The sequence below is a fragment of the Opisthocomus hoazin genome, chromosome 12 (genome assembly GCF_030867145.1).
Source record: "Opisthocomus hoazin isolate bOpiHoa1 chromosome 12, bOpiHoa1.hap1, whole genome shotgun sequence".
In the NCBI taxonomy this organism is placed as follows: domain Eukaryota; kingdom Metazoa; phylum Chordata; class Aves; order Opisthocomiformes; family Opisthocomidae; genus Opisthocomus; species Opisthocomus hoazin.
The window spans coordinates 4390888-4418728 of NC_134425.1; the positions used below are offsets into that span (position 1 = coordinate 4390888).

At 46.1% G+C, this 27841-nt stretch overlaps 2 protein-coding genes across 3 annotated transcripts in view; both read left to right on the forward strand.

The window, feature by feature from the left end:
* The window catches only part of AP1G1 (adaptor related protein complex 1 subunit gamma 1), a 52159-nt gene extending 46255 nt beyond the window's left edge, over nucleotides 1-5904 (forward strand). For both annotated transcript variants that reach the window (XM_075434250.1, XM_075434251.1), the window contains exon 23: nucleotides 1954-5904. In XM_075434250.1, the coding sequence (XP_075290365.1) occupies nucleotides 1954-2055 (102 nt within the window). In that variant the 3' untranslated portion in view covers nucleotides 2056-5904. The remainder of the gene's footprint in view (nucleotides 1-1953) is intronic.
* Nucleotides 5905-7428: 1524 nt separating this feature from the next.
* PHLPP2 (PH domain and leucine rich repeat protein phosphatase 2) overlaps nucleotides 7429-27841 on the forward strand; it is a 40254-nt gene continuing 19841 nt past the window's right edge. Inside the window, exons 1-7 of the mRNA XM_075434253.1 lie at nucleotides 7429-7563; nucleotides 7756-7994; nucleotides 17307-17440; nucleotides 20821-21011; nucleotides 21451-21576; nucleotides 22746-22900; nucleotides 26887-27033. Of these exons, the coding sequence (XP_075290368.1) occupies nucleotides 7429-7563; nucleotides 7756-7994; nucleotides 17307-17440; nucleotides 20821-21011; nucleotides 21451-21576; nucleotides 22746-22900; nucleotides 26887-27033 (1127 nt within the window). The remainder of the gene's footprint in view (nucleotides 7564-7755; nucleotides 7995-17306; nucleotides 17441-20820; nucleotides 21012-21450; nucleotides 21577-22745; nucleotides 22901-26886; nucleotides 27034-27841) is intronic.

Here is a 27841-nt window from a genome sequence, read left to right on the forward strand (position 1 = left end):
TCCTTCTTATCTGCAGTGGTGTTATTAGAAATGTTTGTTACACAAAAAATAGCTTGATCCATAATCGTAACAAAATTGTTTTCTCAGGTAGTGTCATTTGTTTTTAATGTGAGTGTAGTTTTAAACAGTTGATGGAAAGAATCTTTAGGTGTGGTGTAATCATAATTGGGAGGGAAGGGTGTGGCGCACATGTCCTCCTTAAGAGGCTTTGCAAGTATTCAGATGGCATCAGAAAGAAAAATAGAATCGAGATCACGTATTTCTTCCTCTGTGGGACACCCTTAAGATCTTAAACGTCTGTAAGAACTTTAAACATCTTAAGTTTTTCATAGGTTAACACTTACGTACTGCTCTAGATGTTAAGTGTTGCTGCTAGACTGATGTGCAAGTTAGAAAAATTCTCAAATCTCAGCCCAAGATTTCACTGAAACGGCTGTCTCCTAGTGCATAGTTTTTGTGGTTTCCATGCATCTCCCCTGATCTCCATATAGTGTGCTCCCCTCTGCCTGTGTTAAGGCACAAGGCTAATTATTCTGCCTTGTATACATCTGATATGAATTTCTCTGTGGTGCTGTAGGGCACTTTTCAAAGATCACCTTGAAAGTTATTTTCTGAACTTGAGAGGGTTTAGGAGTTTTCCAGTAAGGTGCCAGAAGTCTCAATATATCTATCTCAGATGGGCCCTACAGGGTGAAATACACCTGGATAGGGGGATGCTTTTTTGTTGGAACATGAGAACTCCTATGAACACTTCAGAATACAGAGGTGCAGAACAGTATTCGACTACCCTCCTCTTTTTGTCTGCTGTCTTCTAACTCTTCCACCTCAGGCATTTGTGCATCTCTTACTGCCCTTTAGATTGCTACTGCCTGAAAGTACAGCTTTGCAAGAACCCTGCCCATGAGGCAGTGTAGTTACGTGGAATACTTTGAGGGAGGCAACCTTGGAACAGCCTTGCTATTTAGGAGGTAGCTGTTTGTCTTGTCCATGCTGTAAAAAAGTCTGCTCACCTGGACATGGACTGCCATTATGCTGGATTGAAACTGATGGCCAGTTTCCCAAAACAGCACGAAACATAACAAAAAGTGACGCTGGTTATATTGATCTGTTAGTGACAAAGCATAGCTTCCTTATCCCGAGGCTGGCTGGAGCAGTCATTGTCCTCCTTTCCTCCTTCTGCTATCCTTTTTGCATATTTCCTTGTAGGTGTGGGGAAGACAGCCAGAAATAGCCAACTTCTTGCTTTGCCTTTTAGGATTTTTGGGGAAATAAGTTTTTTTTGAGAGTGAGGAGAATAGGGAACCTGGCTGGAGCGTGCTGTGCTCTAGCTATTATTAAGGGCCACCAAGTACCTGGATGACAGCCAGATGACAGTGTTAAACAACTTCTGAGCTATTTCATAATTTACTCATAGCAGGAAGAAATGTTCTTAGAGACTCTGTTTCTAGTCTTGCTTAGGCTATTTCCTTCACAGTGCTACTGAGCTGTGCGGTACTTGAAGTATCAAGACTGCTGCTTTGAGTGAACAGCTAGTGTGGGAAACAACACCTCTCCCTGCGAGCCTAAGCGCAGAGCAGCAGAGTCCAGATCTGCCTCCTGCTTTCTTCCATTGTTAACTGCGATTTTAAGGCAGTTATTTTTGTATTTAAGGACTTCAGTGCTTGTGAGCGCAGGGCCAGTGCAGAGAGAGATGTGGGTAGAAGCTGTGCTATAACTTCTCAGATCAGGTACAAGCTCTCAGAAAACTACAAGTTAAGCATTTATCTGCAGTGTCATAGCTTACCCTGCACATCCTTCCAGCAAGCTCCTGTGGTGAGGAAAGGTTCGTGTTTTGTATTTGTGGGGTAAGGGAGGGGAGCTGGACATGGGGGGATTTGCTGACCTTTAATGAAGACCTGAATTTGTTTTGTGTTTGTTTTTTCTTTTATTTTTTTCTCCTCTTTCCTCTTGTAGCAACAACTACGTATGCGGATCAAGTTGACATATAATCACAAGGGCTCAGCAATGCAGGATCTAGCAGAAGTCAACAACTTTCCCCCTCAGTCTTGGCAGTGAGGCTCTGGCACCATTCTTATTCTCACCCCACCCAATCAAAAGAACTCTGGGAAGAAGGTTGTGATCCTTGGCAATCCCCCAAACTGCACCATGGGCATGGGGAACAGATGAGACCTGCTGATGAGGAGGAATTTTCCTGAAGTGATTGCTGACTTTGAAGCATATCTGTTAAGACTAATCTCCTCTACTCTGCTGATGAGGCTGGTGTCTTGTGGAGGCTACTGTGCACTCCCTCACACATGCGTTCACAGCCAGAAGCAACATTCCCTTCTCCCCTCCTCCTCCACCCCCCTGCAAAGAAACACAGCCTGGTTGGAAGAGAAGTCTGGAATTTCTAGCAGGAAAACTTTCTTCTCTCTGCAGCAAGTGAACAGCTGCCCCTTCTTTCTACTGTCTTTTTTCCCCTGGGGTGGGCAAGGCGTGTTGTCATTCATTACTAGCTGGATCCTTCAGGCACTTTCATCTTGGGCTCAGACTGGGGATTTGAGGAATGTCAGGCTTCCCTGCCTATTTCTTCTTGTATCCCCTCTGTCTGAGGGGGCTGGAGGCTTCTTACGGCCTAGTCAGTGCATTATGGTAGACACCCACCTCTTAGTTATGTGATGCGTACCAAGAGCAAGTTAGGCCTTGGGAGTTCATCTGCAGACCTGGGACAGTGCAGGAAAAGAGGTGCTGGTGAGAGCCGATAAAATTGCTTTGGTGCTGTACTTGGAAATGAAGACCTTACACTTGAATTTTCTTTCTTTCCATCAGTAGCTGCAGCCATGCAGATTCAAGACAGTCTTCTGTACCTTCCCCAGAAAGTGTGGTGATGTATGAGAGATGTAGAGATTCAAGGAGCAGCTGATTTTCTACCACAGACGGTTTCAAAGCCTTTTAACCCGTTAGTTGTGGTTTATGGGTGGAAAAGACATACTCAATTTTGTAGATCAGTCTTTGAGGGCTCTGTTCCTCCTGGGAGACTTATCAGAGACTATGCTGCAAAGTTGCTCTTCCCAGTTATTCCAGACCTTCTCCCCAGTTTAATTTCCAGAGCCTGTTGTAGATCCCCTGGTTTCCATTTGAGTTACTTCTGACTGGGATATTTGTGTTGTATCTGTAATATTGGCACTGAAATAAAGACCATGCGGTTTAAAGAGACCTTTTCCCATTTTGTTACTTAATTGATCCTTGTAGCTTGCTCCCCTTTCAGAGAAACGTGTTAGTTCAGGTTCAGACTGAAAGTAACTAAACTGTTTTTTGAATGGAAGCCAGTTGTTTGAGTATTTGGATCCAAAGATGTGAGGTCCAGTACTCTTCTAAGCTTACAGAAAGCTGTGTTCAGTTATGCTTCCTGGTGTGAACTGTTGTAGTAGAGTTCCGTGAATTCTCGTGGAGGCGATGTGTAGGACATAAAGCACAGTGTGACAAAACTGTTGAGATGTTCGGCACTCTCCAGGGAGGAAGAGGGGAGGATACACCTTGGATCTTCATCCATGAGTATGCTGGTAAGCTGAAGGTACTCCAGCTTCCAACCCAGTGCTTTCTCAAAAGAAACAGATGGCACACTGCTTTATTTCTGTTAAAGGGCTTTCCAGATGGCGAGCGCAGACACAGCTTTTTGCATCTGCAAAAGTGCTAATGCTAGGCTCCAGTCCTTGCCAAAACCACTGCAAGAGTGGTGCACAGTGTACTTAAGGAAAATTGAAGACCTCTGCCTTGATTCAGGAGCAGGAGGCCACTAAAAGTTGTTCAGTCTGCTTTGGTTTTAACTGCATTAAGTAGTGTACTGCAGGACTGACTGTCACTGGCTTGAGTGCTGGTCTATGTAGTGGAGTAGGCTTAGCTTCTCTTGGAGGGCGTTTTTGGGGCCTTATTGATTAAACAGGTTTGGGCAAAGAGCTTTATTATTGTACTGGTACTGGCATCAGCATGGGGTTATAATATCTGGAAGAATTATGTATGATGAAAAGTAATTCTGGGTTGTGGCAGGGTCCTGCCTTGGCTCTCTGTGGTGAGATAGATACTGTGCTTCAGCTAGAAGCATCACAAAGCAGGCAGTCTTGCAAAGAATGGCTGAATCGAAGTCCACTTGGTGCTGAGCATTTACCTTTGTTGTCTTCACTGCAGTTGTGAGTATTCACCAGCCCACTAACTGAAACCCCTTCGTGTGAAGGCTGAGCATGTTAAATCTAGACTCCAAAGAACTCTGAGGGTGTCCCGAATAAGAAGCTAATGGGAAGTCTTTGCCTTAGTTCCTGAATGCCCCATAAGATCTCCCGTTCTCCTGGAAGAATTGTATGTGGTTACTTGTACTGAAAGCCAGCACACCTCAATCTCCGTTTGTTTTTGCTGAGGAGGAGCACTGGTGCAGGAGATTAGATGGGGAGAAAGAAATAGATGGTCTCTCACCTGGCAAGGTTGTTGCAGCATAGTTGGGAACAGCTTGTCTTGTCCCTTTTGTTGCACTTGTTTTCTGTCCCCTAGAGCAGCCGGGTTTGCTGTTGGTCTCTGTCCGGTAAGCTTGTAGGGTAAATCCCTCCCATGTCCTTGGCTCCTTCAGACGCCCTTGCGTGGAGTGGGAAGCAGGCGCTGTGCCATGTGTTTGAGTCGAGCTGAGGGAGGTGGTGCACGTACCCGAACCGTGTTTTGCTTGAAGCCATCACTTGGCAGTGCAGTACGCCTCTGCAGCAGCCGAACATTCCTGTTGTCCTCGGAGCTCCTTCCCTTCCCCTTGCTAAGGGCTGGGGTGCTAACGTTGCGTCTGAAGGAAGGCCGGGTTTCACGCGCTCATTGCTTGCTCCTTGACCCCCAAGTACATCTCTTAAGCTCTGTGCTGCTGCTTTGTTTTCTCACTGGAGAGCACTCGCGTGTGCACATCTGAGGCACTCTGAGGACAGGGTGAGTCTTTGTTCCACCAGCTGGACGCAACAATTCGTATAGGTGCGGTCAACGTTTTCCTTGCCTCTGGGTAAGGGGAATATAAAGGGAGCGAGATACAGACTTTGTGGATAATCTTACTAACATCTGCGTTGGGAGACTTCGGAGCCGAGAGAGATGGGATGTCTGTTGTTCCAAGTGGATGTGTTTTGAGTCAAAAAGTGACAGAAAGAATAGCGGCCATAATGGGCCTGAAGGGGGAGAAGACGTGGGACGGTTGTGAGACTCGATTTTGTCCAGGCTTTGATGGGAGAAAATATGGCCTTGAACAACCTTTTGAAGCAATAGCAGTGAGGGGACTGCCACCTGTGTAGTACCTTGGGTCTATAACTCAGAAGATGCTGAAACAGCTGGGAAAGGTGACTTGGCGCCTTCCCCAGGGCTGGTACGAGCTGCAAGATGGAGCAGCAACGATGGCTTTTTTTTTTTTCTCAGATCTGCTGGTGTGCTTTCTATGTGTTCATTTTCTACTTGGGGGCTGTGAGGGAAGGAGCTACTGGACTGCTTCCCTCTGAACTTTCACTCTGTTCCTGTATATTCCTTTTTCTTTCTTGATGTAATTTACATTTTACATAGAGCCCCATCCCACCTCTTGGACAGTATCGTAAAAAAAAGAAAAAGAAAAAACCCACGACCAAACAAACAAACAAAAAAAACCCCAAACCCAAAACAAAGCCCTAATAAACCCAACCAAATTTAAAGTAAAAACATGCCATTTTGTGCAGGGAGCCTGGTGGCATTCGAACTTCTGCAGACCTATTTTTGAGATGTGAAAAATTTCAATCAATGCTGAGTCTTCGGTGAGTGAGGAGCATAACGGATGTAAACATTTACATGGGATGCATTAGACTTCTGCTGTGTGTATTGTCTTTTGGTTGAAACAAATTATGAAGTGACTAATAAAATGAGTCAATATTCAATGATTTAAAACTGTGCCTTGTTGCTTTTTGCAAGTGCAGTGGGATGGGACTGACTGATTCCTAATGTTTGGCTGTGGCAGGGTCGGGTGATGCGAAATAATCAATAAGGGCAGAAGCTGAAAAGCTTTCCAGGAAATTTTGGAGAGCAAAATGAGCAGACAGTTACAAAATGCTTGCAGAGGTCCTGCGACACCCCACCCTGACCGCGAGCTTGCCAGCCGCAGCAGCAGTGCCTGCCCCGCTGCTGGGATGGCAGGAGGAGGTCTGAACCCCAGGCCGTTTTCCCCCGGTGCCTGCGGCCCGCCCATGGCCTGGGTTGCGGCTCCCTTGCTGGTCCAGAGCCCCCCCTTCATGATCCGTGTGCCTCTGGGATGAGGAGTCTTGTCACCTCATTGTTTTAAAGCCTGCTGTAAGGTTTTTCCTAGCTTTTTCTAGTCACAGCAACATTTGATTAGATAGCTTTTCATGTGTTTTCTAACACGTAATTGCATTTCTTTCTTCGCCTCTGTATTGCTGCGTGTCCTTCCTTTACGGAAATTCTCTTCAGGCAAAGGAGTTCCAGAACTACAACGCTGTCACTGGAAACGCATTCTTATCATGCCTTTCTCTTGGGAAAACCTAACGAAAACTGGAGTTATTCTTAAAGTCGTCTCAGCGTGTGTGTATAGTCTCGAAGCGTTGAGAACCGGGTGACAGCCTTGGTTTAATGATGCCAATTAACACAAGGTGCCAGGGAGCACTTTCAGCCTTGCTGCTGAGACGGGTTGGCTGTCAGTCCTCATCTTTAAATAGGAGAGCCCTCCTGGTACCGGAGAACGTGGAAGCGGCATCGGAGCTGGGGCAGCGGGCGGTCGTCTCGGGTGCCGGTTCCGGGCAGCTGTTGCTGTGCGTGGGGCCGGGCGCTGTGCGGGCAGTGCTGTGCGGGACCCGCCACGCCGCTGGCCAAGTGCTCCGACGGACGAGGAAGGAGGCTGGAAACGCTCAAAGGAAAGGCGGAATGGGGCTGGAAGTGCTTGGCGCGGCAATAATGTCAACAGTTTGGGACCCGCAGCTGGGCTCAGCGCTGAGGTAAGGCCGGGAGCTGGGGGAGCAAGGAAGGAGCGCGACGACGGGGTGAGGCTGAGGCGTGGAAGCACGGCGGGAAGGGGGGGGAAGGTTTTGTTGGTTCGTTTTTAACGCGCTTGGTGCTGTCCGGGCACGACGAGCCGCTGCGCCGGGCACTGACCCGGCCCTGACGCTCACAGCATCAGGCGGTCCCTCGGCCGCCCCGAGCGAAGGCGACGCCGGGGCCTTCCTCCCCCGCCCAGCCGGCCGGGCGCACCGGGCGCTTCCCCAGCGGCGGCTGCGGGGCTTCACACCGGGAATCCCGCGGTTCGGGGAGCTCCGGGCCCGGTACCCCCCAACGTCGGCCCTGCGGGAGGACCGCGACCCCCCCGGGGCCGGCGGAAGCCCTGGCGCTTCCGGGGCGGGGCCTGTGCGGAGCCGGGGCGGGGCCGCCGCCGCCGCTGCGCGGGGTCTCGGCGTCCGGCCGGCGATGGGGGAGGCCGGGCCGGGCCCGGGGGCCGCGCCGGGGCCCAGGGAGACGCCGGAGCCTGAGGAGGACGAGGCGGCGGCGGGCGGCGCGGGGAGGGGCCGGGCCGGGCCCCGCGGCGGTGTCCGGGTGCTGAAGGTGAGGAGGGGGCCGGGGCCGCGCGGGGGCCGCTGGGCGGGGCGGGGGCGAGCTGCCGGGGCGCTGCCCGCCGCGACCTTGGCGGGCCGGGCCGGGCCGGGCCGGGGGGGGGGTGTGTGTGTGTGTGTGTGTGTGTGTGTGTGTGCTGGGCACGGCGGCCCCGCTGAGGCGCCGGCTCGCGCTGCCTTGCAGAGGAACGCCAAGCGCGGCGGGAGCCGGAGCTGCCGGAGCGGGGCTCGGTTCGGCTCACGGGAGAGGGACTGGCTGCGGGCGGACCTGGGGCGAGGCTGCGTGCGCGTCCACGGCGGAGACTCCGCGGCTCCCTCGGACCTGCGCCTGGTGCTCTGCACGGTGGACAGCCCGGCGGCGGAGATCGGCGGCGGGGAAGGGCGGAGGGACCTGTTCCTGCAGCTGCACGGAGACCTGGTCAGGTGAGGACCGGAGGGGCTCCGTGCGCCGCCTGCCTGGGGGGGGACCGCGCTCGGCCCTGGCGGCTGCGGCCCATCGAGCCCATCCCTTGTGTGGGCCCGGGGGGGTTTCGCTGTGAGGGTTTGACTGGCGCCCCAGCCAGAAATAGAATCACAGAATCATAGAATGGTTTGGGTTGGAAGGGACCTTGAAGATCGTCTGGTTCCAGCCCCCCTGCCATGAGCAGGGACATCTTGCACCAGCCCAGGTTGCTCAGAGCTCTATCCAACCTGGCCTTGAACCCTGCCAGGGAGGAAAGAACGTCCTCGTTCTGCGGGCAGAGCCTGCTGTTCCTGCGCTCCTGCCTTACGCTGTGCGTCCAGAAAGCTGGGGCTGTAAACAGTTACCTTGAGTCAGCAAAGCGTGAGAGGTGCTTTCGTGGTTATGTCATGTAACACTTATGCGCTGGTAATTTTTTGGCTAAGAAGGGTTGCCAGGTAATTGAAGGTAGGCAGAAAGATAGCGTAGTGAGGGTTATGTAAAGAACGCTGAAGCATCAGATTATATGTTCTGTGCCTGCAGTCAGTTAAGGCTGAAAATAGACGGCTCAGGGTTCAGCGTGCATGAACTTGGTACTGTGGGTGTGTGACCTTTATGCTGTGGGTGTGTTAGGAACTCCTCTAGGTTTACAAGCTCCTATTAGTTTCGCTAGGATTTAGGCTTTGGATGGATTCTTCTGGACTTAAGATTTGCTTACAAAGTTACTAGCTCCTATTAGCTTTGCTAGGATTTAGGCTTTGCCTTGAATCTGGTGGACTTAAGATTGACTTACAAAGTTACTACTCCTATTCCCAGGGGAAGAAAATTTGCTGCGGTCGCCTTACTTGGAGGCTAAGCAGTAGAGACGGCAGCACATGCTGAACAGGACTAGTAGGTGGTCTTTTGATAGTGAAGCAGAAGTCGTGAGTGGCATGTGGTCAAATTTTAAAAACATGGCATATGTTTGATCGGGTAGGGGGAGGGAGTGCTAGTGGGGAGGGATGCACAGAGTGGGGTGTGGTTGGAACTGGCTGTTGACAAGAGTTATTGAGGCCCATTTGCCTTGCTCAGCCTGGGTTATCGGAACCAGGGATAGGTCAGTTAAAAATACTGTATAAGGATAGATGGACACTCCAACGTAGCTGTCGAGGCAGCTGAAAATCTCCATTCATTGCTTGAAGAATTTATAACAAAATTGGCTTGTTTTGCACCCGAACAGTGAGCAGATTTTCCAGCATTTAGAAAGAAGAGCAGACCCTTTACCACAGATAAAGCTTGTAGTTGTGTTTAGAAAGGAGCGTTTTGACTTTTTTTAGCTTTTGAAGTGGCTTTTGTGTTTGAATTCTTCTCAATGTCTGTCCCTCTTCATATGCTAGGTAGCCGTACCTGTCTGATTTGTGGCAGGCTTTGTACTGGATTAGCAAGTCAGTCCTGCTGCCAGTGTTTCAGAAGCAAATACCGAGTTGTAAATGTTTACTTCCCACTCTTGTTGCCTCTTGGTGCATCTAGCACTCTGTCAAGCTTTGTTTTGAAATTTCATGAAGAGTTCTCGATTATGGTGTGTCTGTCCCTCGTAATTCTCAGAATGTGTTTTTGCTACAGAAGAGATCCCTGAATTATTTCCCACCGTGGGCGTTCTCGGTGGAGAAATGGGAGTTACCAGCATTGCTTCAGTAACGCCCGAGTTAGTGGCAGGAAGCAGGCCTGAGTGGTACCTGCTTGTGTATCCACAGGAAGATGACGGAATGCTCGAGATATCCCTGTGCGCTGTTGAGATAATTCCTTCCTTGAACAAAGTTTGCTGATTACTTTAATAATGTGTTCGTGAATATAAATTACTCTAAGTATCTGATTGCAGTTCACGGTAGGTACGTTTGTCTGCCAAACAACTTCTGAATTCTTCACCCTTTTAAGATCAGTAGGTGACTTTCTTTCAGAAGCTGAGTATGGCAGAGATTGATTTGGCACCTGATTCAGAGTACTGAAAGCTGGACAGTAAATGGAAGAACAACAGAAACCTTTTCTGTGCATTCACTTTAAGAATTCAGTGGTGTCCTTCTGATCATTCCGCACTTTGCGCTTCCCTTTTGCAGTCTGTGCACAGGGAAGTCAGTTTCTGTTGGAACTTCCTTCTCTTCTCCACAGTGCACCTCAGGGATCTTTAGAGTTCTCCTAGCTAGAATCTTTCCTTAAGTTACCATCCTTTCATATTCAGAAATTATACCTTCCTGCAGAGGGGAGGATTAAACAAAACCAGCACATATACATTCTTTGGTCTGGACCCCCCTCACAACAAAAATTTAAACTGCAAAGATTTGAGAACTTGGCTGCAGCTTGTGAAGAAGAGCTATGGTTGCAAGAGTTGTGGAACTGTTGCTGCTTTTTGTTGGCTTTTCTGTCTCTTTACCCTTGCACCTTCACTTAACGGAGCTGCGACCCTGGCTGGTGGAAGTGTCCAGTGCCTGATATGTAATACTGGTGTGGAAATAATGGGCTCTTTGTGTCAAGTAGCAGCTGCTGTGACAGCCAGGCTGTTCTCCATGTGTGCTGGCATTCAGTCTGTACTGCACTGGCTACAGGATGGGTTTTTACATTTCTAATGTGATCGTGTGCAAGTTTGAGTTTCGGACTACATTGCTGTCTCTCAAAGAGAAAGCATATTTTTCTACCTCAAGCTTTAACTATTGCATCTGGAACCTGTCAGCCTTGATCACGTTGGCAAAGAAATTCCATATAGAAACTGCCATTCCAGATACTGGTCTTGTTTTTCCCTTTTCTGGCCTGTCCTAGGTTTTGTTAGTGAATCATATGGCTCTTGAAAAAAACTTGAACCAGCGATCTGCTCAGGCAGGTCTCCAGAATGTCTCCAAAGGCACTGAATGGCTCCCTTTCCTCATTAGAATGCGGTTCACAGGTAACGAGCTGGTTCGTTCATTGCTTTATTTTCAGAGCCCTGTGCTGGACCCGTGTGTGTCGTTAGCTGAACACCCAGACTCCGCACTGGTGTTTCCCGGGTCATGGGCCCGGCTCATGGCTAGTGCCAGGGGAGTAGCTCGTCCGCCGGCTTGGAGCCAAGCACCCGGCCCACCAGGTCGTCGTGCTTGAAATGCCTAACACCAAGCCACGCTTTATCTGCGGGGTGGTCGGTCACTGCCTCCTGCGTTCGTGCAGCCTCTCAGGTGTAGATTTTTCTGTAAACTCAAACTCTTTTGCCAGGTAGGGAACTTGGGACAACTTGCGGCAGACAACCTGAGGAATTCAGAAGACTGGACATTGGCAAGGCTTTTGTCTTCCAGCCGGTGGCAAACTCAGCCAGCTGGTGCAGTAGCGTGGACTGCTCTTCTGGTTGGTTTGGAATGGTGCTATGAACTTTTGAATGGCTAGGAATGGTACTGTGGCAAGAGAGGTGCATTTGTTAGGGGATTAGGCTTGAATAGATGCTAGTGCCAGTGTTCCTTTGGTGTGTGGCTTTTTTACAAAAGAATCAAGACCCAGGGCATTATGTTTGATATCTTCAAGAAGCATACACAGACAACAAAGAAAATTCCGTGTTTTTCAAATTAGCATTTTGAAACCCTGTGAGACTATTTCTTGCTGAAGTGAAAGGTGAGAATAAAAATAATGAAAAAATCAGATCTCGTCTCCAGAAGGGGCAGGTATGGTGGGACAGAGTGTCCAGCTCTTTCAGGAGAGTAAGCCGCAGTGCCGTACCTCAGAGAGTACCGAGCAACCTGTAGAATTGTGGTTTAGTTGGTGTCGCATGAAAAGCTTTTATTCCTTTACCGTATTAAGGTTCTTCCTGAATTCTGGTGTGCAAGAAGAATATTGTTCAGTACGTATTTGCAAAAGCCTCAGTCTATTCAGCAACCGAATTGTAATGTTTGAGTGGTTTGGTTTTTTCCTTAGGAAATCTAGATGCAAACTACTTGAAGTGTTCTTTTTATGAGTGACACTAGCACTTATGGTTCCTGAGCCATGGGTCACATGCTGGAAAAGCTGTTTTCTGGCAAGCGTTAGGCTTTAGCAGCAGAAGGATGGGAATCTAGGGGTAGTCAAGGGAAACTTGGGCAAGGTATTTGGAGATCCACTCAAATATCTCATTCTTCTTGGATTCTGTACTGAAGGGCATAGAATACGTGGGGGTTTTCTGTATTGGAAGTCAGCATTGTTTGGTGCAATCTATAATTTATTCCAGTTTCTAGTAGCTTGTCGGTTATAGGAGACGGTGTCCTGGTTACGGCTGGGACTGAAATAAACTGGTATTTAGAGATGCTTAGCTGCTGGCTGCCAGGTTAGACCGTGACAGCCAGATACACAGGTTTGTCGTTTCCAAGATTATCTCAGAAAGCTCTTTTGAAAGTTTGGTGTCGTGTTCGCTGCTATTTGTTTCTGTAGCAAAAAAAATGAAGTGATAACATAAACCTCAGTTATGTATTTGTAGAAGTGCTTGGCTCTAGGCTTCTAGATCTTGACGGAAGGTCCTAAAAAAGGTTGAGCACCTGCATTTGAACTGAAGAAATCTGCAAAGGGAGAAGCATTGAGGGCATTATGCTCTTTCGAACCAGTCTCTTGTCCTGTGTCCATCTCGGAAAGCAGGGAAAGAAACAGCGTTTCATAAATCAGCTTTTCATGATGATTGTACAAAGAGCTGTATCTTAGCTGGACTAGGATCTGTTTCCAGGGGTTTTGAGAAGATGAACTGTGTCAGTGATTGGTGTTGGTGCAGGTGATCAGCGTTGTTTGAATTTCCATTCTCGACTGCTGTTTTTCTTTTTGGGGGGTTTGGTTTGTTTGGTTTGGAAGCTGTTTTCCATTTTATTTTGGAAAGCACAGGATCTGGTCCTTGCTTATAGGCTCTCCAAAATATTTCAGAAGACTTCTTGTCTCATTGAAGATAAGAAGTGGATGGCATCATGAAGAGTGAAGTCATCCCAATTATAGAGGCAAGTTACACTTTTTGTGATTCTGAGTCAATCTTGGATTCTGCTTCGAAGACCCATGAAACGGCACCAGGTAACTTCCGTGTGGTCTTGAGATTAGAATTTGATGCCGTTAGAGCTGAACAACTAAACCTGGACAGGCAGACAGGAACCTCATGAAGTTCAGCAGAGTGAAAGGCTGAGTCCTGCACCTGGGGAGGAGCAACCCCAGGCATTAGTAGGCACTGGGGGCTGACTAGCTGGAAAGCAGCTTTGGGGGGGAAGGACCTGGGCGTCCCAGTGAGCAACAAGCTCCTCATGAGCCAGCAGTGTGCCCTTGCGATAAAGAAGGTCAGCAGCAACCTGGGCTGCAGAAGGCAAAATATTGCCAGCAGGTCCAGGGAGGGGATCCTGCCCCTCGCCTGGCACTGGTGAGGTCACCTCTGGAGTGCTGGGTCCGGTGGTCAGAGTACAAGAGAGACGGGGACTCACTGGAACGGGTCCAGGAAAGATGGTTGAGGGATTGGAGCATCTTTCAGCTGAGAGAGCTGGGACTGTTCAGCCTGGAGAAGGCTCGGGGCTCACACTTACCAATGTGTATAAATACCTGGTGGAAAAAGAGGAAGACAATGGAGCCAGACTTTTTTCAGTGGTGCCCAGTAACGGGACAAGAGGCAAAGGGCACAAATGGAAACACAGGAGGTTCTCACTGAACATCACGAAACACTTTTCACTGCGAGGGTGATGGAGCACCGGCACAGGTTGCCCAGGGAGGTTGTGATGTCTCCATCCTTCAAGATACTGAAAACCCAACTGCATGAGATCCTGGACAACTGGCTGTAGGTGCCTCTGCTTGAGCGGGGGCTTGGACTAGACAGTCTCTCCAGAGGCTTGTTCCAACCTTGTTGAGTTGGTGATAAAAAAGATATTTTAAAAAAGTGCAGAGACCTGATTTCTGTTTTATGTATGCGAGTGGATGGACTGGCTTTGGCAGAAGTGTGTATTTAAAGTTGTAAATACTTGCATTACTGTTTTGTATGATTTAATGCTGTACTTGCCATGGGGATGAAACTTTCTAGTCAGTGTAACAGGGAATAGAAAGATCTGCACGGAATTGCTGTCAAGTTGAACAGCAGTCATCATCTGAGCTCAGCAGTTGGGCATTATGGACTTTAAACTGCTGTGGATTCTGAGCATTTGTTCAGTTTGTTTTGGAAAGTTTAGGTGAATTTAGCTTTTGCAAATTTTTTCCTCAAAAAAAGGCATGACAGATAATGAGGAGCATGTCAGAAACTGTGTCTTTGTCATATGTGTGTGTCAGCATCTGATTTGGATACCAGAAGAGCGTAGTTAGGCCTGGGGGGGGATTGCTCTGCCTGCTGACCTCTATCTGATTTTGTACTAAACTACACTGGCTAGCACTTTATTTCCTTTTCTTTACTGGTTTAAAAAAACCAGCATCACCAAAACCCCTGACAGACCAGCAGCAATGACAGGCATTGCTGACAGTCACGTGATTACATCTGGAACTTTAAATTGATACATGAATATTATTCTCATGTGTGAGTTTTGGGGTATACTTATAGTACACCTAAAAATCAACCAAAAATTATGACTGATGACAGACGTTGGTATGATTAAACAATGTTTTCTACTGGTTAAGGCAGCTGATATTTCATAAAGTAAAATTTAAATCCTGCTAGTCTATTGAAGGAAGGATTAAGAACAGATTTCCAAGCAAACCAGCTCTACCAGGGACCGATCCTTCGGTGGATTTGAAGACACAGATCCAAGTTTTCCTCCTTTGTTAAAGCCTATTTATGGGTTGAAATTTGCCAATAACTTTCTCCTTATATTTAGGGCTGACTAGAGACTGGAGTCTGCTAGGCCTGACATTGGTTCATTAGTCAGTAGAAGCTCCAAGAGACAATTTCTGCAGTGAGAGGAGGGGCGTTATTTCATACACAGCCTTCTGGCTAGCAAGTTGATGTATTCCCACGTAAAATAAAACAGGGGCGAGCAAAGTTGCCCTGGTCAGGCTCAGCAAACATTGAGCGGCAGGAACTGGTTTTCTGGGTCAGCTGTCTATCAACTACATTGTCTTTTTAGGCTGGAAACTTTGTTGTTTTGGACCATAACTTTGAGAGTAGTCCTGTTTCGGATCCAGAGGTCCTGTGTGTGAAGTGGAAGAGTTGCAATGTATGTGCTTGAAATACCTGAGGTGATTTTACTGCTTGAGGTGTGTCCTGTCGACTGCAGAGGAAGTCTGGATGAGTAGATACTTGCAAACGGTGCGTGTTTTTTTGAAATCGGTCCTGCCTTAATTATGAGATGGCATTTGTGAAGCTGTCGGTAACAGCGGAAATACTGTAGTATAATCATTAAAAAGAATCAGAAATATTTTTGTTCTTAAGTTGAGAAGAACTGGGAAGGTTTGGTACCTACAACAATAAAATATTTCACGTTAAGACACGCAGTATAAACGGTGTGTGCAAGTCAACAAAGTTTAGTAGAAAACAGGTCTTACTGAACAAACTTGATCTGATGCTTTGAAATTTCGAGCAAAATTTCGAGCGTGGTCACCAAAGGCGTTAGTCGCTTGTTGCAGTGTGTGAGGTTGGACGGGGCTCTGAGCAGCCTGATCCAGTGGAAGCTGTCCCTGCTCAGCGCGGAGGGGTTGGACGGGATGGCCTTCAGAGGTCCCTTCCAGCCCAAACCCTCCTGCGATTCTCTGTTCTGATGTCGTGGTAGAAAAGCAGTGCACAAACCAGTAACACTCGTTGGCTGATCAAATTGTAAACTGTTATTCAGGGTCAGCATTTTATTTGGATGAGGGGCTCACGTATGTCTGCGTGAAGAAAGGTAGACTTGCACTGTTCAGTTGCTGTGTTCATGATCTGCGGCTGAAAGAGAGGTAACAGGTAACGGGAAGGCATAGACGGAGGGAGGGCGAGTACTGAGAAATCAGTGCAACCGCTCACTCTAGATGGCTCAGTGTACAGTATTCGCTGCAAAACACTGCTTTTCAATATTGCTGGATATATTTATCTAAAAGTCAAGAGTACTGAATGCTAAAGAGGAGAGGAAGGAGGCTATAGCGTGCAAAAACTGCAACTCAGGACGACTCGTGGATGGAAGGAATATGAGTGAACGTGCCAAATAGTTGAGAGCAGGTTTGATCCAGGAATAGAAATACTGTTGATCAGAACCAAGAAGTCTCTGTCTGGTTTTGTGTAGTCAGTGCGTGGATGCAGCGAACAGTCGTGGTGCTAGCGCTTGCAGAATGTCAGTAAGCTTAAAAAAAAAATCAGTGGTAAGAATTATTTTGCGTCAAAGTAGACCCACCCTATTGCAAGAAAATTTTGAAAGCACATTGAGCCTCAGCTTGAAAAGGGAGTTTGAAATGGTTAGTCTTGTGATTTATAAACACTTGTGTAAAGAGTAGGTGACAAATTGAGGTCCAGTGACTGTCACCTGAAGCTGGGCACTTTTAGATTTAAAATGAGGATTTTTAATGATGGATAATGAGCGGAACACTGGAGAAATTTATTTTAACTCTCATCTTACATTTTCAGTGCTTATTAATATTTTACACTAAGATTTTTATTCCCTAAAGTAAAACTTCTAATTTAGCAAGAACTCTGTTGTTTTTATTGCTGAAAATACCAATTCAGCGTCTCTGGAAGAAGTGAGATGAGAGGATCAGAAAGCATCTTTTCTGTTCTGAATATACTAAACTTGATATTTCAGGGGAACTTTCTCTTACTGCCATTCAAGTTAACCACTGAATCCTTTCTGTGATATGTTCTAAAAACATCTTTTCTTCAAATGTACTGTTTGAGTTAATTTGCCAAAGCATGAGAATCTTGCACTGATGAGAGCAAAAAAAATGGGGAATTTCTTTTTTCTTTGTTTATAGAAGTCATTCTACAGGAGGATTCTCATATGCTTTGCTCCCAGTAGCATTTGGAAGAGAAATTTAAGTAGAGTTCTTTTGTATCTTTCAGTTGTTATACGTAGGGGTTTTTCAATTAATTGGTGTCTGCTTTCTGTGCAGTATTTCTGGTTTTGTTTCTTGTCCTGGTTTCCTAATGGTGCTCCTTAAATCATGGAATGGAAATGATCACCATGGATTGTATGGCTTATGCCTATTGCTTTTCCTCTCCGTTTCCCTTCTGCAATGTAATTTTTCAAGTGCTACGGTTCCTAAGTGCTGCTTGACAAGCAGGAGGCACAGACCCCAAGGATGCGTGCTTGCCAGGCCTTTTCAGAGGAGCGGAACAACCAGTATGTCAGTATTCCTTACGCCTTAGCTGCAGTGAGACTTGTTTAATCTTTTTTTGCATTCTCAAACTGCTTTCTTGTGTGCTTTGACAGGAGGCTGGAGCCCACAGAAAAACCACTTCAGATTGTGTATGACTACCTGGCTGGGTTGGGTTTTGATGATCCTGTCAGAGTGCAGGAGGAGGCAGCGAACTCTGATCTCAGCTGTATGATTCGCTTTTACAGTGGTAAGAAATCGTGTGTGCACACTGTCGCTGTTCCTGTAGCTTTAACTGTGAGGTGGAACTCCGCTGAAGCCCAGGTCATTGACCTGTTGGGTTTATAGATGGCTACATCAAACACCTGAATTACCAGTAAGCATTTCTTAAAATAATGAGTTTTCAAGATTAATAGAAAAAACCCACAATTCTGTAGTTCTCTTGATTCTGTCTGTGGCTTGAGGAAAGACAGCGTCACAGGAAGACACAAGATTGCTCTGTTCTCTTTAGTTTCCAATGTTATGACAAATGCCTTAGAGCTCCTCATGGGATCAGAAACATATTGCAGTTCAGTCTAGATATGTCTGCAGTTTTTATTTCCAAAAGGTGCGTGGATATGGGCAAGGAAGGTCTTGATCAAATACCTCCGCGGCCTGTAAATAGAGAGCAAAAATGCCAGCTGGTTAGTAATAATGCAGGCTGCCACTGGAAACCCAGTGCGTTTCACTGCAGAAGCGAGACTTCTGAGTGGGCTGTTGCGTCAGTTTGGGCAGGATACCATGTGCCTAAGGAGCAACAGAATGAGAGTCGTAGGCCCGCTGGCATATGGTGCTAGCAGTCAGAAAAGGAATTCACTGAAGTGAAGAGGAAATAGAAAAGAAATAAGGGGGAGGAAAGCTGATAGTGAAATTATTTCATTACTTCTAAATACTTGTTTTGGTGGAAGATTGTTCTTGCATAGTGGAACTGGGTAGCCTGACTAAGCTGCTAACCATCATTTGTTTATTCAGTGTCAGAAAATGGGATCGTAAGAATTCAAATTCTCCACCCCTTTTACCGGAGACAAATCCGTTCTGTCTGGGAGCTGTGTGCAGAACAGGCTAAACAGTGTGGAAATATAATGGAGATGGAAAGAAGTATGACGTGTACAGTCTGGATTTATAGGGCAAGGAGCAGGGAGTCAGAAGTTACTTCAGCTGGAAGGAGGAGAGGCATCAAGCATAGGTCTGTAGAGAACTTTTGAGGGAAAAACGAGCAATTCAGTGTGGGTATTTCAAGCTGAACAAGCTGAAGATTCAGGAACAGTGACTCAACTTCATGGGAGCAAGTAAGTAGAAAATAGAACTGAGTAGTTTCAGTCAGCATGAGAGGGCAGTCCTGCTCAGCAAGGGCTGTGAAGGAAGGAGTATGAGGATTGAAGAGTGTTCAGGAGACCTGTTATAGGAAAGTGAAAGTAAATGCTGACAAAGTGGTTCTTAAAGGAAGGGAAGGAATTGGAGGGAATGCTGTGGAGGATTATGTGATAATTTTGCAAAGCCTGCAGCTGAGAACACAAGGGATGAAGTAGTGCCTTCTAGTCCGAGAAACAATACTTAGAATCATAGAATCACAGAAGGGTTTGGGTTGGAAGGGACCTTCGAAGGTTGTCTAGTCCAACCCCCCTGCCTTGGGCAGGGACATCTTTCATTAGACCAGGTTGCTCAAAGCCCTGTCCAACCTGGCCTTGAACAGGGCTGGGGCAGCCACAGCTTCTCTGGGCAACCCGTGCCAGGGCCTCACCACCCACAGAGTAAAACATTTCCTCCTTATATCCAGTCCAAATCTGCCCTCTTTCAGTTTATGACTATTGCCCCTTGTCCTGTCACTACAGGCCTTGATAAAAAGTCTCTCTGCACCTTTCTTACAAGCCTCCTTTATATACTCAAAGGCTGCTCTAAGGTCTCCCCACAGCCTTCCCTTCTCCAGGCTGAACAGCCCCAGCTCTCCCAGCCCTTCCTCACAGGAGAGGTGCTCCAGCCAGCTGACCATTTCCATGCCCTCCTCTGGCCACACTGGAGTGCTGAGGGCAGCCTGCGTATTTCTTTCACTCCTTGGGAATGTCTCTTGGATTGCTCTGCTCTCTTCCCGCATTTCTGTCTGCCTTTCTCGTGTGATGCTCTGGGTTTGTTTCTTTCCCTGGTGCATGGGGACTACTTATGCCCAGATGGGGTGATGGGACAAAAGTGCGTTAACAGCAATCTCACATTAAACAGCAGTGAGAGGGAGGCACGCTTCCTGAAGCCTGGCTGTTGAGATGCTTGTAGGAGCCCAAGAGTTCTGTGAGGGGAGAGGATGTGTTAGATAGGCTGGGAGGATGGGGGAGGGCTTCCTCACAATGGAAGTCAGTTGCAGAATGGAGGCCGCTGACCCAGGCTGGATGGGGCAAGCTCAGAGGCCAAATGTGGCGGGGTTTATACATACTTCAACAACAGATCAGAAGGAAGCAGCTCTCCAGGGCCATCAAACTGTTGATCTATGTCAGCTGTGACAGGCGTGAATGGGAGAGGGTCACGCACTTTCCCTGGTGGGGAATCGTCTTGATTCCCTGTACTGCTATAGCTGGACTCATGTAACTGGTGAGGTGCTGTCAGAGCTGCTAGCTCTGTCTGCTGATGACCTGTGTCCTTGCTCTCCATGGGGAAGCCCGTGCTAACTGGAGCATGGAGTTAAGCATGATCACAGTGACATTCAGGCCCAAGCTCAGGAGCTGCGAAGAGTGACAGGAACTTGCCTGTCCCTAGAGGTTAAGACCATTCTTACACATAGCTTGAGGAGTTGTGAAATAGCTGGAAGAGTCCTTGAACATTGACCCTGGGTGTCTCCTTAGCACTAGGATATAGGTGTCATGGGTGTTTCGGAGAAGATAGGGAAACTGGAGGATTGGTGTTCTTTAAAGTGTTCGGTTAAGTGACTGGAAAATTTTCCTAGCCAGTAAGACAGTATGAACAGTGGGCAGAATATTGAAAAGATCTGGGAGATCTGTCGTTATCTGGGGGGGGGGGCGGGGGCAAGGGGGTAGGATGACCTAAAAGTGAGTGTGTGTGCATTAGAAGGCTGAAGCAGGATTCTGCTTTGCTGGTTAGAGTCATAGTTAGCAGTGCACCCAGCACAGCTGTAACAGTCACTGCTGGAGTCCTTGCACTTGGATCCTCTTCAGGGAAATAGCTTTCTTCTGTAGCTGATTTTCTAGGCCTTCCTTTAAAGCCCAGTAGAAGCTGCTTATTTAGTAATTTCTGTAACTTCAGCTGACTCATCAACAGTTTGAAACTGCTTTTCTATTGAGTCTGAACAATGTTTGGCAAATGTTCTTGTTTGCTAAGGTCTTTAATTACCTGTAGATTAAAAACACACTACACTGCAGCCATTATTACATTGTACTGCAAGGCAGCCAGTGGTTGCTTGTCAGACATTACTGCACTGACTGAGGATGTTGCTTGTCCTCTGCATGAGGTTTAAAGTGCAGCCTGTCTCATCTTTACTTGTTCTTTCCTGTAGCTGATTCTGCATGTTCTGCTGTGGTGCTGTTTGTGCTCATAGCTGAGAATGAAAAACAAACGGAAAGTAAATGCTGATGTCCCCTTTTTCTTCAGAAAAGCCGTGTCAGGTGGAACAGTTGGATCGCATCCTGCTCTCTGGAGTCTATAACGTACGCAAAGGGAAGACCCAGCTGCACAAGTGGGCAGAGCGCTTGGTAATTCTCTGTGGGACATGCCTCATTGTGTCCTCTGTGAAAGACAGCCACACGGGGAAGATGCACATCTTGCCGCTCGTTGGAGGGAAGGTGAGACTTTGTTTTTAGCTTCCTGTGGCTTAGAAAGGAAGAAGGGATTATAATGATGGGTATTATCCACAAGAGGTTAATCTAGGCTTCTGTAACAAATTACTGCAGTAACATGTGCAGAGAGTTGTACAACCCCTTTCTACGTGCTCTGCTTAGGTAGTAGTCTTAAGGCTAATAAAACAGAGACACTAGTTCTGCTTTCGTGTTAGTAGCCAATGCTGTGAATGGGCATTCTGGAAATTATTACTTCTTTGATTTACTTCAGCAGGAAGATGTTAAGAGGGGTTTACTTCTGTGTTTCTCTCCAATAGCTTTACAGCTGTGCTTTCAGCAAAATGTAATGTTACTGGTGGTCGGTAACACCGCGCCCCAGACTGCAGCTCCATTGTAATTGTAGGATTTGAGGCAGACTGCTGTGTCTTCCATTCTCCCTTTGCAGGTGGAAGAGATGAAGCGTCGGCAGTACACCCTTGCTTTTACATCTGCTGGAGCACAAGCTCAGACATACCACGTTTCCTTTGAAACGCTGGCAGAGTGCCAGCGGTGGCACCGACAGGCGTCCACGGTGAGGCCCTGGGGACCGCAGTGGTTCAGGTGGTGGGCACGCGGGTAAGGAGGGTTTTCTGGTGCAGGCCGGGTGTGCAGGCAGAGATGAAGCTATGATGCTGGAGAAAGTACCCAGAATGGTTTCCAGCTTTCTCCATTTCTCACGTGCTCAGGACTACGGAGGTTTTCTTTTGGCCTTCTCTTCTCTCTCTGCCTGTGCAACACTGTTCAGTAGTAGTTCTGCATTTTTTTCACCCCCGCTGGGCCTGTTCAGAGTAGCTAATCACAGGTTACTGGAGCAAACCCCAGCGACTGGCTGACTTTGCAGCCATAGAAACCTGTAAATTGCACCTCTTCCCGTAATTGAATCTGCCTCAACTGTAGCCTGGTCCTGGTGTGGGGCAACACCGACAGGTCTGAGTGAACACAGAGGTCAGCAAGGCAAGTGTAGCTTGTTCAGCGCTGCGTCGTTATTCCGCGTGAAGGTACAATTAGATGGCGATAGCTTAATGCTGAGCCACACTTTGACCTCATGTATCTCCATACAATATTATGAAATATGAAATGAGTTCAGGATAAAGCAGGTCGTAAAATCTGTAATGAAGCACTGAAGGCCTCGCAACAAAGCATACTTACTGAAAGGAGATCTGATATTTGCAAAGACTTTGTGAAATGTTGCAAAACCATAATTTATCAAGCGTTTTTATCACAGCAGGTTATGTTTCCAATATTACACCCTGAACAATCTAATAAAAGAAAGCTGGAAGAAGTAGCTAGGCCAAGCAGAGGTTCTGTAAACCTTAGAGGACTGAACTGGAAAGTCAGCTGCTTCCTGCTGCTGCTCGCATCTTTGGAAGGCATTTGGGGATTATGCTTTCTCAGGCAGAGTTTCCTCAGCCAAACACCTAGTTTTCTCCATTAGGTTGGCTTTCTTATGGTCTAGCTTTTAGGTAGCGCCCATTGCACATACTGAGCAGGGCTTTCTGTGTGTCCTAGTTGGTATCCAGATATGCATCCTTGTCAGAGAGCTTGCAGCAGCGATAGTCCTGCACGGACTCTACCTGGTGGGTACAAGGGGGTTCTTCCATGTTCTGACAGATTGTTTTCTACTTGTGTTCTTTGGCCTTCCATTAGACTTCCAGAGAAAAATTGTTGCACAGCGCTGTAGCTCTTCCTTCTTCTTTTCAGGTTGTGTCTATGCGACTTAGCATGGTTGATCTTTCCTGCTACAGCCTTGAGGAAGTACCTGAGCACCTCTTCTACAGTCAAGACATCATCTGCCTCAACCTACGACATAATTTTATGAGATCTAGTGGAGCAGGGAGTCTTGAGTCTCTTTGCAGGTCTGCAAAGTCTTATTCTTCTTGTACATTTGTAGTTTTTGACATGGGCATCCAGGGATGAAGAGGAGGGGGAGTGTATTCTCACAGGATGGTAAAAAGATTGATCTTTAGGAAGCTCTAACAAATGAGGAGGCTAGCAAGCAGAACTGAATGGTGCAGGCAGGCATAAGCTTCCAACAATTTACAGTATTTGTGAACTCCCTTCCATAGATTCTTTGTGCTAAGTTTGATTTGAGGTGAGCCTTGTGGAGCAATATGCCGTTTGTAGGGACAAGATGCAAGAGTGATATAAGGCTGCTTGCTAAACGGAGAATGTTTTGGGATACAAAATAAAAGATATGGGAAAGCATAATGCTACTGTTGTGGGTAAGTGTAGGAAGAAGTGCAGATCTGAAGAAGCCTGTTTTGGTAAGTTCTTGATGTTAATGTGCATTGGAATCGGCAGAGGGCCTGTGAGACTCCAGCTTTGCTTTGGGAACTTACAATGATCTGCCGTTAAGAGAGTAGCAGTTGTGTGATGGCATGGAAGCATAACGTAGTCGTCTCAGGTAAGTGAAGGAGTCTCACAAAAATCCTGTTAATTCCTGAAAACCATAAAAAACTAGAGGAAGATTAGTCTGTTGGTATCTACACTAATCATGCTAAAAACAATTCAAGGAGTCACTCTATGAATTTCAAAAGCCGTTAGGAAGCCTGTAGTAATATTGTCAAATGGGTCTGTGTTTGGAACACGTTGTGCCTTAAGTAAAATGTATTTGGAAAAACTTCGCAAAACTGCAGGTTTTTCTTTTGGTTTGTTTTATCTCTAGCTACCTATTACCAGGTTATTTCATTTTTTTCCTACAGTGGAATGAGATACCTGGGTATCCGTGACGGTATACAGGGGAAAAAAATTGCTCACCTCTGGGAATTTTTTGCAGTTTCATTAAGGGGCAGAGTCTAGTCTGGTTTTGTTTTAATTCTAAACTTGTTTAAATGTTTTCTAACTGCTGAATTGTAATAGATTCTGTTATTGGAAAAGCTGCTTAAAATAATTCAAAATTTTGCTTTCTACCTTTTTCTTCGAATACATTGTATGATGTTGAAAACCGTATCAGAACTTTATTTTCTAAAATGCGGTATCCTTGGTTCACAGGATCAGCAAAGGGGCTTGAAATTTCTTTTGACCTTGCATGTAGTCAACAAGAGATCTGACATGTCAGAAACTCGACTCTTTTCCTGGCAGTGACTATGTCTGATGAAGCTGAAATCCTCAAACAAACAAAAGCCATAAAAGAAGCCCTCACTGCACACAATCTTGAATAAACAGGTAGCATTAGGTAGCCCACATAAGGCTGCTCATTGCCTTTTGAAAAGATTTTCTTTCTGAGGTTTTTAGCATGTTTATCAGGTCACAGCCCCAAAGGAAGAAACTTGCTCACTTGCAGTAGGTGTTGCCATTGCCTAGAGACTGACAGTTCCGAACAGCAGAACTTCTTGCAATGATCGAATCTCTTCCTCTGAGGAAGTCTTTGAAGCTCTAGGAGTCTAATTAGCTGTATCTATAATAAGCGAACAAAAATAATTAACTAAAAGGGAAATGTTAAGCAAAGGAAATTAAATAACCCCACCTGTTTTGTTACATCTCCTAGCTGATTTTTTATGTAACGTACTGCCTTTCAAGTATCTCCCTTTTCTGGAAAACATTATCGAGTCTGATCTTTGTTGACAAGTGTGTGTGTGCACACGCATGTGTGTACCTATACGTGTCCATTATTGCCATTCTAGCTAGTTGATCCAGAGTTGTACTGGGATGCTTTGGCAGCAGAGCAGGATGTTGCATTAAATTGGGAATATTTCAGGCCAGGACCAGTGAGGGCTGCTGAACAGAGGATGGCCATCCCATTGATTTGCAAATCTCTTTGCTGTAACCTTAATATGGCCAGTGAGAACACAGACCAAAACTTGAGGGGCCGTAATAATTTGGGGATCCTTATTCTCTGTAATACGTAGTTCATGTATACAACTTGAATGACAGTCGGGTTTTCTTTCCATTCCTGCATCCCTACTGCTTGAGAATATTGGACCAAAGGAGAAGGAACAGAAGGATAACTTGGAAGGCTTTTGAGTATTGAGCTCCCCATTGACAGTCTGCTCGAGGAGTCTCAGACCAAGCTGGGTCATGTACCAGCTTCCCTCCAGCTTTTGGAAACTTTTATGCCCCTTTTGTGTTTGCTTTAATATTGTTGCAGAGGGATGAATTCCAAAAATTGGTTATGCTGTTTCATTTAATGCTGTGCCTCTTGGGGCAGCTTCTCACCACCCAGTGCTAATGACGGAGAAGGAGCTGCTTGGTGTTAAGGGCAGGTGCCATAGAAAAAGCCATTGTAGAACTCCAGAGAAAGCCGTTTCATTAAAGAGTTTTTTGATTCCAAAACCTGGGAACTGTGATCTGTCCTAAATCTCTGAAAGTTGAACCAGTTAGTGAGAAAGTTCAGATCTGTAGGTTTATCCTCATTGTTTTCTTCTTTTCCATTATTGTTATGGAGTTCTGTGTTCAAGTTTCTGATTTTTGTATCATTGTTAGATCTTTGCATCATAGAGTATGTTCCCTTTAGGAAGGCTGTTACCAATACAGCATCTTTCCCTTCAGCTTTCAGTTGCGTTACAAGACAGTCTGCTTGTGGCTGCAGCAAACATAAAATGCCTGTGCCCTTATTTATATGACATGGTGCTTTCTCAAAGCAAACAACCCCTGTCCAAGTTTCGGATATGCTTCCTCTTATAAAAAAACAACACCCACCCCCCTACCCCCCCAAAGATCTTAAAGCAAAATGGAGGAATAGAATGCGTAGTTCCTACACAGATCATTCCAAGTGTTCTGAATATGAAGAAGGAGTCGCTATCAAGAAGAACAAATTTCTAAACCTTTCAGTCTTATACTTCAAGACATCTCAAGCTAGCAGTAATATTCTCCCTTAAGCTAATTAACCTTGGTTTTGTTACATATATTAAAACATTTGCTTCAGAATAAGAGCTACTCACCATTACCGAACAAAAAATTATGGTAGGTGGAGCAGATGAATGAACTATATGTTTCCAAGAAGTACTTCTCTGGTACAGTACATTAGATTCACTGTTGTCTCATGAAAGTATGATATTAATTTGCCCACTGAATTAATTTGTGATGGTTCCAGTTTGGGATGGGGAGGTTATTACCTAGGGAGAAATACTTTTGTTTCCTGTAGGAAGACGTAGGAACCCTTTGAGAAGGACCTCTTGCACATTACCCCAGCCCATGCTTAGTTTCTTCTCTCTGTTTGGACCTAGCACAGTGATAGAAGGAGCTGGAACAGGCAACCAACCATCTGTTACGCCCAGGTGGGACCACAGGGACTGGGAGGGCTGTGTCAGTACTTGTGTGGCCGTACCTATGGTACGGTCTGCCAGGCAAGTGGCACTTCAGAGGTGGAATCTCTTCCAGGGACCTCTGGGTGCAGGTCTCTGGGCTTCTGAGTGTGAAGTCATTGCTTTCCTGGGTTTCCCTTGACAGCTCCACGAGGCCTTCTGTTGTGCCTCGCTTGAAAAGGGTGTTCCCCTCTTCTGTTTTATTCTTGGAGTAGTTCCCATTAATGTTTTCAGCTCCTGTTTTCCCAAGCTGCATAATTGTAGACTGTTACTCTAGATAATTCTTTGAAGGTAAATTTTTTGAACTGAGTATTTTTAGTCTCCTTAATCTTAGTAACAGTCACTAGGAGGAAGCCTGTCAGGAATCAGGGTAGAAAGTTGTTATCAGTTACTGCAATAAAACCATGGTATTTGATCATTTTCAGCATTGCCACAAAGATACAAAATATGAGTGACAATTTGTGCAGAAACTCCCATAATGAGTTAGCCGACTGTATTGCCAGCATACAAAGACTTCAGAACTCTTTGTGACTGGTTTTGTATATTTTTTGCTTTGAGACCATGGAGGTTTGTGAATTAACTAGTATTCTTGCCAACAGGTTTTCTCAGTTGAAGAGCCTGAACCTGTCTCATAACAGACTGGGAGAGTTTCCTGTATCACTGTGCGAGATCTCTACTCTGACAGAGCTTAATGTTTCCTGTAATGGACTTCATCACTTGCCAAGCCAGATTGGGAAACTGTTGAAGTGAGTATATGCTTTTTATCTGTGGTCATAGACATCCTTGGTGCTTTGGCTGAGCACAGATGACGTGAAGGTACTACTTAGCAAAGTACTAGTGCTGGCACAGCCTGTTCTGCCCATGAAGACTGAATGGTGGATTTGGCTTTAGTAGGCATGGTAGTGTTGGGTTGACAGTTGGACTTGATGATCTTAGAAGTCTTTTCCAACCAATGATTCTATGACTCCAGCAGAAGGTCAGGAACCAAGCTGTCCAATAAGATTTGTTTTTCCTTGAAAATGAAGATATCCCAGTATGTTTATACAGTTGCCATTTTAAGTCACTGGTATATAGCAAGCTATCATTCATCATTTGTGACTTCCTGCCTATTCCACTAGCTGTGTAAAATATACTAGTACATATCAGTTTTCTAGTAGAGAAGATTATTAATGGATTTTGCCTATTTTGGAGTGGCCTAGGGAGACAACAGTCAGGTATGACGCTTTGAATCACAGCCGCTACCTTGCTGAACTAGAGTAAATGTGAGGGCTCTAAGCATATGAATATACTCTCACTTGAAGTCTAGTCGTGAAGCTTTTCATCTTCTCTGTGGGGTGTGAGTTTTGCGTGGTTTGGTTTTGAGGGTTTTTTTTTGTTTTTACTTTGGGGTGACTGGTATGATTTCTTGCAGGTTTATGTCCAATTTCTATATAAATTTGAACACATCTTGTTCTCTTTGCATCTGCTGCCATCTCGCATTCCCTTGCCTGCTTTCTTGTTATTTCCTTCCTACATTTTCTTCTAATTTTCTTTAAACTACTATTATGGTGGTGC